The sequence below is a fragment of the Dama dama genome, chromosome 15, assembly GCF_033118175.1.
Source record: "Dama dama isolate Ldn47 chromosome 15, ASM3311817v1, whole genome shotgun sequence".
NCBI lineage: Eukaryota > Metazoa > Chordata > Mammalia > Artiodactyla > Cervidae > Dama > Dama dama.
This window is the reverse complement of record NC_083695.1, coordinates 84,630,143-84,640,744: the sequence shown is the minus strand read 5'-3', so window position 1 is coordinate 84,640,744 and position 10,602 is coordinate 84,630,143. Positions and strand designations below refer to the sequence as shown.

At 43.3% G+C, this 10,602-nt stretch overlaps 1 protein-coding gene across 1 annotated transcript in view; it reads left to right on the top strand.

Moving 5' to 3' along the window:
• Positions 1 to 1,681: 1,681 nt before the first annotated feature.
• The window catches only part of CACUL1 (CDK2 associated cullin domain 1), a 74,648-nt gene continuing 65,727 nt past the window's right edge, over positions 1,682 to 10,602 (top strand). Inside the window, exon 1 of the mRNA XM_061162755.1 lies at positions 1,682 to 2,298. Within this exon, the coding sequence (XP_061018738.1) occupies positions 1,935 to 2,298 (364 nt within the window). The 5' untranslated portion in view covers positions 1,682 to 1,934. The remainder of the gene's footprint in view (positions 2,299 to 10,602) is intronic.

Genomic DNA, 10,602 nt, shown 5'->3' with positions numbered 1-10,602 from the left:
TGTGTACTGAGCATTTTTTTTATCTAGTCACATCCACCAACTCAAAAGTCTAGTAATGACAAACTATCATTTGTTGCCTGCAAAAACTGTAATTTCTCTTTCCTCTTACATTCTTTTCTTGCCAGGCTTATAACTCTAAGGGTACAATTCCTCCCCCCTCCCTCCGCCCCCACGGCCGCTGAGCATTTCACTCTGAAAATTGTCTTTTTTTCTTTTTCATATTCCCCAAATGTCCCAGGGCCAGAGAATCAAAACCCTGTGCTGGTTCAAAAAATATATGCCCTTAATGAATATGAGAGAGCATTTTCTGAAATTAAACCATTGTAAGTGCTCACAGGGCTTCCCTGGTGGGACAGTGGTAAGCAATCTGCTAGCCAATGCAGGAGACATGAGATCAATCCCCGGATCAAGAAGATCCCCGGAGAAGGAAATGGCAACCCACTCCAGTAGTCTTGTCTGGGAAATCCCATGGACAGAGGAACCTGATCGGCTACGGTCCATGGGGTTGCCAAAGGGTCAGACATGATTTAACGACTAAAAAAACAAGTGGTCAAAACGCTTCATTAAGTATAGTGCAGAATACGCTGGGAAAATACGTGTAGAGAAGCTGAAATAAATGTGGACACTGAAGTATATCAGAGACAACTTCTCAGTGGCTGAAGTGATTTATGTAACTTCAAACTAATTACATATCTGTGGAAATAAAGATTCATTATTTGCTAGCTTAAAGTAATTAAGGGTTTTTTCTAGACAACTTTTCACTAGCAGAGAACGAGCGCCACAATAACAACTGTAACCACACATTCTCACACAATATACTATTGCTATAATCCAAGAATGCAGAGGAATAGAAGAAATTATAATAGAGTTACATAATGTTTCTTCTTTGTCCCTCAAAACTAATCTCAAATTTGTAGCCAAGATTTGTGAGACAGCATACGGAGAGTGGCATTTTTAAGTTTAAAGTTTCTGGCCTCAGTGTATGGAGGAATTAGGAACTTAAAAAATCCTTGATTAGCTCAAACACACTTAGTATTTTTAGTCACTCTGCTGCTTCGCCTGTTATTCACCAGAATGAGGGTTTGGGACGGGTCTGCAGAGGGCCATGAGCTATTCAGCCAAGGGCCGCCCTGGGTGGTCCCAACCCGTTTATGATGTTCGACCCGGACCCTCTACTGGCCACCAAGGTTACGTATCAAGCAAAAGCCGGAAATGCAAGGCCCTCTGTGGTCCGAAGACCGGTAAATCGGGCGAGCGGAAGAAAAACACGGCCGAAAGGGGAAGCCTGGGTCACATCGACCGTCAAGGATCTGGACATATCTTCAGTCACAAACTCGGCTGCCCGTTGTCCTGGTAACCAGCTTGCGAAAGCGCGTGCGCAGCTCCACTCCCTTATCACGTGAGTCCGGGCGCGGGGCGGGGCCGGAGCCGGCTCCCCAGGAACTGGGTCGCCCAGCGCCTGCCTCTCTGCGCGCGACCAGTCGAGGCGGGGCGAACATCTGTTCTCCCGCCAGGTGGTGGCTCACAGCTCCCGCCCCTTTTCGCTCGGCTTTCCGGAGGCTTGTTTCCTCGCACCACGTGCCCTCCTGGCCACTCCTCCCCCGCTGCCCGCCCTTTCCCCAACTGCCTGTTGGAAGCTGCTGTAAAATGTCGTGAAGAGCGCTCCCGCTTTACGGCTGCCTCTCCCCAGACTGGAACCCGGGAGCGCCCACCGCCGTCAGTCCTGTCTGCAAAGAGGCGTCCCGGCGGAGACTGAGTGACCAGAGGCACGCCGCTGCCCCTCCCCGCCGCGCCCGCTCCGGCCCTTGGCGATGTGAGCTCGAGGAGGCTGCGGTGCCCGCCCCCCACCCCGGCCCGGCCCGTCCCGGCCCGGCCCGGGGTTGAGACGGGCAGCAGGTGCCTGTGAAGGCGGGCGGGTGCTGGGGGCCTGCAGGATGGAGGAAAGCATGGAAGAGGAGGAGGGGGGCAGCTACGAGGCGATGATGGACGACCAGAACCACAACAACTGGGAGGCCGCCGTGGACGGCTTCCGGCAGCCCCCGCCGCCTCCGCCACCCCCGCCTTCGATCCCAGCCCCTGCCCGAGAGACTCCCGGGGGTCAGCTGCTGGCGATGCCTGCGGTCTCCGTGGACAGAAAAGGCCCCAAGGAGGGGCTTCCGATGGGGCCGCCGCCGCCGCCGGAGGCCAATGGGGTGATCATGATGTTGAAGAGCGGCGACGCGGCCTCCGTGGCCAAGGCGGCCCCCGCCCCCACCCCCGGCTCCACCATCAACATCAACACCTCCACCTCCAAGTTCTGTGAGTCCAGCCTTTTCGCCAGCAGCCTTGGCTTTTCCTCCTCCCCACGCGGACGCCGAATCCGTCCCTCTCGGCCAGCCCTTCTTTCTTTGTTTCAGGCCTGGGTCTCCTCTCCTCCCCCCCTCCCCGCGTCCCTCCCTCCCTTCCCGGGTTTGGTGTCTGTGGGCCGGCGCCGGAGCGGCCCTGGCTTCTTGTATTACCTGGCCTATAAAAGAGCAGCCTGGGTTAAACGCACGCAGCCCCGAGTTCTCCTGCAGACGCGATCCGTATCAGGACTGGCTCGCTCTCAACGTTAGGAAGCTCTTTTCTTCTCCGTTCCCCCTTAAGTTTCACCCTCAAACGTGAAGGGAAAAGTATAAGGCTGCCGGGTTTCGTTAGGGAGAGGCCTTCAGTCTTTTTGTGTTTTTTGCAGCCAGAGGAAAAAGAAATCTGGCCACTGTGTTTCTGTGCCTTTAGCCAGCCTACGTTAAGCAAGTCAGGAATTAGAAAGTTGACCTGTATCTGCGCTTCGTTCTTTCCCGTCTCCAGTGCACGCCTTCTGCATCCTCATAGGGAAAATGTATGAGTTGCTTCTTGAGTTAACACCAGTGCAGTGGGAGCTACGACATCCGTTTTGAAGCTAATACTGTATAAAATTATTTTTCAAAGCCTACACTCATGAGAATAAGCCATTCGGTATGTGTCCAAGTCCAAGGTTGTGTTGAATGTTGAACTTTATGTTAGTGATCCGCCTTAACGCTAAATTGCAGGCAGAAAGATTTAAGACCAAATCTCTTCCCCAGCTGGGAAACTGTCCCCAGCCAGGGATGTATGCTTCCACAACTAGAAAAAAAAGTGCTTTTGCTTTAAGCGAGTTTTTTGGGGGGCTGGTGGTGGTGGAAATCGATCGCCACAGCCAGATTTTTTCCCTCCTATTAATAACTACAAGTTTTGAATGGCATCTGGTAAAGCAACTGGAGATTTCATTTCTAGTTGCTAATTTTATCAAGCTGTACCAGTAATTGTCCAAGGAGCTGTGCAGAGAAAGTGCTTTGGTTCAGGTATATAGTGGTAGCCTTACATATTTTGGGGGAACGAGCACATTACCTTGTTTATGTGCCTTCAACGTGGACACATTCACATGTAGTTACGGTTGATAAGATTTCTCTAGGGTTTTTTTGTATTGTGAATACGAGAGAATAATGTTTATATTGTATAGTTTCTGTGTTGAAGTCTATGTAGTGAAACCAGATCTGAGACAGAGTGGCAGGGTGACTTATCTAAATGTTGAAGGAAGGTTGCCTTAGTGCTTTTACCAAATTCATTTCAAGAGTTCCAAAAAAACCAGCCTACAGTTAAGAGCAGAAATCAGTGAAATTAGGAACAAAAGAAAGGTTGGCCAAACTGAAAGAAGATGTTTTGAAGGTAAATAAGCTAAACAGACCTCTGATTTTAAAAAGATGCAGATAGAATAAGTGATAAATGGGAAACGGCTACAAACGTGAGATGTTTAAAAAATAAGTTTATGAATTGCTTTCGGTTTATAAACTTGAAAGCCTGGAGGAAATGTATAAATTCTTAGAAAACTACAAGCTATGAAGGTTGGTATCAGAAGAAATAGATAGCTTGAGCTGACTAATAAATATTTAATGAACAATGGTAAAACCTCCTCTTTTAAAAAAGCCCTGTATGAAGATAATCTTACTGAGTTGCAATGAATTTTTAAATGAAGATTTCTTTTTAAAGGTTTGTCTGGGAATAGGGGAAAAAAAAAGAGGCCAAACTCATTTTATAAAGTTAGTAAAGTCTTGATTTCAAAACTAGTTGAGGTCAGTATGAGAAAGTTATACATCTATAGCATAAATAAGAAAATCCTACATAGAACACTAGCTCATCAAATCCAACAATGTGTTGAAAGAATCTTGATCAGAGTTTAAGAATGTAAATGTGGTTCAACATCTGTTTGTCTGTTAATGTAATTTGTCTCATTAATAGGCTGAAGGAGAAAAGTCATCAATTATTTGTATACCATAAAATCATTTGATAAGATCCAGCACCGATGTATGATAAAAAATCTTAACAAACTTTGAACACAAGATAACTAGATAGTGGCCGTTACCAAAAACCTACAGCAAATAATAATAGAGAAATTTCAGATACACTTACTTTAAGATCAGTAACAAGATAAGGATGCCCTTGTATCACTGTTGGTATTTAACATAAGGAGGTCCTGACTGACACTACAGAGGGAAAAATAAAAAGTATAAAGATTAGAAGGAAAGCAAGAAAACTCATTATTTGCAGATAATATTACTTATCTAGAATAACCATTAGAATCAAGAGAGAAACTGTTGGGACTAGTAAGAGTTTAGCAGGGTTGCTGCTTTTAAAATCAACCTACAGAAATTAGTAGTATTTAGCACACTAGCAATAAGCATTCAGTAAGATAATCAAAGATAAATATTGTATACAGTAGTGGGAACAAACTAGTCTCTAGGAATGAACCTAAGAGCACATAAGATCTTTAAGGAGAGAACTTGACTAAGGAGCCAGAAATATGTTCTCAGTTGCACAGTCGAGTCTGATTATTTGCAACACCATGGACTGTAATGTAGCCTGCTAGGCTCCTCTGTCCATGGAATTTCCCAGGCAAGAATACTGGAGTGGGTTGCCATTTCACTCAGGGATCAAATCCACATCTCTTCCATCTCCTTCATTGTCAGGCAGATTCTTTACCACTGTGCCACTTGGGATGCTCCCCCAAGGAGCCAGAAGAGGATCTAAATAAATAAATGGGAAAACTTTCCATGCTCTTGGGACTGTTTATTGTTGTAAGGATGTCAGTTTTCTCCATTTTAATCTGTAAGTTTGATTAAACTGCCGTCAAAATTCCAGTCAGTTTGTCTAACAAACTCCATAATCTAGATCTAAAATTTATATGACAGGTGGGATAAAGTCTGAATAGCTAAATCAGTCTTAAAGATTTGCTTTGGTGGGGGCTTGCCTTATCAGAAGTTTAAGATTCTGTTTCAAAACTATAGTAATAAAAACTAATAGGAATGTGAGAACATAAAAATAGACTGGGGGGACATATTAGCTGAAAGTTACCTATAAATGTTTAGTAACTTAAGGGTGTCATAAATCATCAGAGAAAGTCATGTTGCTCAGAAGAGTGATTCAACTGTATGGGGAAAAAAAACAATATAACACCACAGATGGGATGAACTATAGATAATTAGAGATTTAAGTGTGAAAGGAAAAGTTAGAAAATTAATGGAAGACAGTGTTGAAGACACTCTTTCCCTCAGGACAGGGAAGGGCATCTTAAAGCTGTTGAGACTTAAACAGAGGTGAAAAAACGATAACTTTGTAGAAAAAAATGAAAGATTTTTCTTTCAGTGACAGACAGATGAAGGAATTAGAGAAGATATTTGCAGTGCCTAAAATTGCCGAGGGATCTAGTGTGGAATTTATTCAAGTTTTGCTTGTTCACTGAAGTGTTCTTTTACCTTCAGTTTCTAAGGATACTTTTGCTGGAGATACAATTCTAGATTGACAGTCTTGTATTGTCTTTATTTTTCCTTCAGTACTTTAAAGATGTCTTTCCTTTGTCTTTCAAACTCCATTATTTCTCATAATAAATCTGTGAATATTCTAGTGTCTACGTAATGTGTCCTTTTTTTTTTTTTTCCTGGCTCTTTTTAAGATTTTCATTTTATCTTTCACTATATCAAATTTAGTTTGATTGTGTTGTTTCTTGGAGGTAGAGTTTTCTTTAGGTTTATTCTTTTTGGTGTTCTCTGAGCTTAGGGTTCTGGAATTTGTCCAGTTTGGGACATTACATTCAGAATGACTACGCGGTGCCCCTCAATTGCACACGTTAGTTACACTAAATCACTGAGACTCTGTTCATTATCTTTTTCAGCTTTTTCACCCCACTTTGTGCTTCACTTCAGATAGTTTCTATTGCTGTGTAGTCTTTGGTATTTAATTTGTTGTTTGTTCAAGTCTGCTCTTGATCAGCAGGAGTTCCAACTGTTTTTAACATAGGCTATCATTTGGTTCAGGTTTCAGTCAGTTAACTGAGCAAATCGTTATAATCATGTCTAGTTTCTTGAGATTTTACAATGACTCTTCAGTTAGTGTATTCCTTTTGATAAGTCTCATCTAAAGTTATATTTCAGTCTTTAGAATTCTTAAAAAGTCTTCCGAAAGTTTGCGTAGGCATGTGTAGAGATATTAACGGGTTATGTACCAAACCATTGCAATAAAGTGAACCACGTGAATTTTTTGGTTTCCCCAGTGCCTATAAAAGTTATATTTACAGTATAGTATAGTCTGTTAAGTGTGCAATAGCATTATGTCTAAGAAACAACAAACATACCAATTAAAAATACTTTATTGCTAAAAATATGTTAAATATCATCTGAACCTTTAGCAAGTCATAATCTTTTTGCTGGTAGAGAGTTTGCAATATTTTGAGAATTACCACAATACGACAGAGACGCAAAGTGAGCAAATGCTGTTGGAAAAATGGCACCAATAGACTTGGCTGACTTCGAGTTGCCACAGAACGTCTGCCTGTAAGAAGCACAGTATCCGCAAAGTGCAATAAACAAAGCACCATAAGATGAGTTATTTTTTAACTACAGTGCCTCTAGTTTTTTTGGAATGAAGGCTGGTTCCTGTTTGTTTAGATTTGGTGCTGGTTCCCCTGGGGAATTTAATTTAGTTGGAGGTTTATTTCCAGGTAGTATTGTGACAGGGGCTTCTGTCAGGTAAAGATCAGCCTCATACTGGGGAGAAAGGGGTCCTCCTCTCTGTGAGTGCTTTGAGGTCAGGATTCTCAGGTTGATAAAACACCAAACTGACCCCACCTGAAAGGGTCTCAGGGTCTTACCATTTCACAATCAGTGCCTTAACTTTTACTTAAGATTTATGTCTAGAATTTGAATTATTTTTATTTGGTAGTTCTGTAACTTGCAGAATCATTCTGTTTCTGATTTTTAGCTCTATCAATCCTGTGCCTTTAAGCATTAAAGGGCATTTTTTTTTTTTTTTTTTGCAGTCATGGATGTTCTTTGGTCCTCAGTTTACTGCGCTAAATGTTTTTTTAAAGCTTTCACCTGTCATCAGAATCAGCCCACTCCACAGTTCTTGTCTTTCTTATTTTCATCATAGCAGCTGTAGCGGTCTGCCATGTTTTCTTCAAGAAGACATTTATTCGAGGTAGCTACAGGTGATAGGTTTTTCTTTGCCGCTCCATGTCATATAGTGTTAGCATTATGTTATATAATGGTGGCAATGCCCATCATTGCCTTTAAATCTAATTAGGTTGGCAAACCAAAGCCAGCTTCCTAACTTCAGAGTCTGTGTCCTGTAACTCCTCTGGTACCAAATACTTCATCAAGCACAGTTCAGTCCAAGAAAACACTAGGTATCTAAAGCAGTAGGCGATTTAATAGCAAAAGCCAGGTCCTCTGCAAATTGTTGGAGAGGTTGGAGGCGTGAAGTCAGTGAGGCTGCTCCGCCAGCCGCACTAGCCAGGGCACGCTGCTGTTGCTGCCACCACCACCATTCTTGAATCATCATAGTTGCCTCCCTCATCCTTGAAGTTGGTGACCAGACACTGAAACTCGCTGATGTCTCTAACCTTGCTCGCCAGAACCACTAGCCACAATAACCTGTTATTTGCCTCACTTTGCCCTTCCAAATCTCATTCAGGTGTGTCTGACTGATAGAATGTAATTTGGGAAGTGAAATGATTTACTTCAGTTTTTCATTGCACATTAGTCAACTTTCTATAATAATAACCCCCGAATTTCAGAAGCTTATGGGACAATAAGGATTTCTTTCTTGCCCGTGTTATGTTACTAGCTGACAGTTGGCTGTCACTGTTCACACGTCATCTCATTCTGAGGCACACCTCTCTTCTGGGTTTTGTCACTCTTGGCCAAGGCAAAGAGAAGAGAATGGACGGCAGTACCCAATGGCTTTGAAAGTCTCTGCTCAGATGTAGCATATGTCACATCTGTTTATATTCCAAATTTGTTAAATAGGCTAGAATGGTTCCCTGTGTGAATGTGTTGGGGCTGCAGGCAGGTGGGACTGAGTGTGAGGATAAAAGACAGTGGACAGGTAGATGGAATGAAAAGGCAGTGAATGGGTAAATGGGAGGAGGGGGTTGGGAGGGATTTTGCATTGACTAATGATCTTGTAGCATGATCTCAGGAGAACGATGAGCCCAGTGCACCAGAAGCATTTCCAGATAGATGAAAACTTCACAGTATTTTTAATTGAAGTCAATGAAATCACTTTTTAAAATTAGTGATTCAAAAGTCTGTTAAAATTGACTTCTGAATTTAGTGAAAGTGTTAACCGATTTTAGTAAATCCTAAATAAAGTTGCTCTTTATCTGATCAGGTCCTGTCTGCCAGTTTCCAGGTTGATTGATTCTTTCCCAAGTGGATCAACTAATCAGGCCGTAAAATATGCACTGTTCATAGCATCGGTGATGGTGGTTTGGTGTCTTCTCACCTTCTCTCTTAGTGGAGTTGGTGGTGGTTTAGTCGTTAAGTCATATCTGACTCTTGCAACCCCATGGACTATAGCCTGCCAGGCTCCTCTGTCCATGGGATTCTGCAGGCAAGAATACTGGAGTGGGTTGCCATTTCCTTCTCCAAAGCACCAAACATCACTGTGATACCAGTCTACTGTCTGAATTTCAGGATCTCGTTGGGGATCTTGTCTTGCCTTTGTTTATTTATTTATAGATGCGCAGGGTTCTCATTGCTGCGTGTGGGCTTTCCCTAGTTGCAGTGACCCGGGGCTACTCTTACTGCGGTGTGTGGGCTTCTCGCTGTAATGACTTCTCGTGCTGTGGAGCGTGGGCTCCAGGCATGAGAGTTTCAATAGCTGTGGCCCGTGGGCTCAGTAGTTGTGGCTTGCGGATTCACAAGCACAGGCTCAGTAGTTGTGGGCCATGGGCTTAGTTCCTCCCGGGCATGTGGGATCCTCCCGTACCAGGGATTGAACCCATGTCTCCTGCATTGGCAGATGGATTCTTAACCACTGGACCACCAGGGAAGTCCCTTGTCTTGCTATTTTTTTGATATAAATTGCACAAGTGAGACTGTAAGAGAAATCTATTGTAATGTTTATGTAAGGCCCAGTCCCAAATCCTTCAAGAAAATGAGTACAGTTTAGTTCCTCTTTAAAAACTGTAACTCTGTAAGCTGCAGACCATATACTGATTAAATCACATTGTAAACTGTTAAAAGCTATATAAGGGTATTCTTTGGTAATATGTCTTGGCAGAGCAAACTGGCCTTTCATATTTCTTTTCATCGTTTGTAGTTATTTGGCTGTTAACCTCTACAGATTAGAGGAGTAGTAATTTGCAGTAGTAGTAGTTGCAGATGTGCTGACTAGGATGGCATTTTACCTAACAGATATTTATTGTCTTCTGTATGCCAAGGTAATATTTTAGCCTCTCATGATGAATGAGACAGAATTTAGCATGGAGGTTGATGGACAGATGATTGTGATATGTTATAATTAAATGCTGTAGTAAAGTTATGTATGTCCATGGTAGCACAGAGGGCAAAAGAATCTTTGAAAATGAACAACAGTTTGTTGGGAGGACTGAGGTGGCAGGGTTGGGCTTGAAGAGACTTCCTTGGCAGAGAGAAGCCTGTGTGGAAGACTCAGTTAAAATTATTGTAGGAAAGTAGGGTGTAAGGAGGGAGTGGCGCAGATTAAACCTAGATAGATTGAGAGGTCTGGATGCAAAGGGCATGCCAGGTTAGAGATGGGATTCTCTTCTGTAGGAACAGGAGCCACAGGGAGTCACCTTGGTAAAATTTGTCTTAGCGTGTTCGATTAGAAAGGAGAGTAAATGGAAACATGAGAGATTGGTTAGGGGCTTGTAATGACAAGAGATGACAGCCTGAGCAACTTAAGGATTGGAGCAGAGGTGGTTTCAGATTTTGGAAATATCCCGGGACTTGTTTGGGAAGTCACAACTAGACGAAGTTGTGTCCGGCTCGTTGCAGCTCTGTGAACTGCAGCACGCCAGGCTTCCCTGGGCTTCAGTATCTCCCTGAGTTTGCTCAAATTCGTGCCCATTGAGTCGGCGACGCTCTGTAACCGTCTCATCCTGGGTCACCCCCTTCTCCTGCCTTCAATCTTCCCCAGCATCAGGGTCTTTTCTAAAGAGTCCTCTTTGCATCAGGTGGCCAAAGTGTTGGAGCTTCAGCAACAGGCCTTCCAATGGATATTCAGGGTTGATTTTCTTTAGGATTGACTGGTTTGATCTCCTTGCTG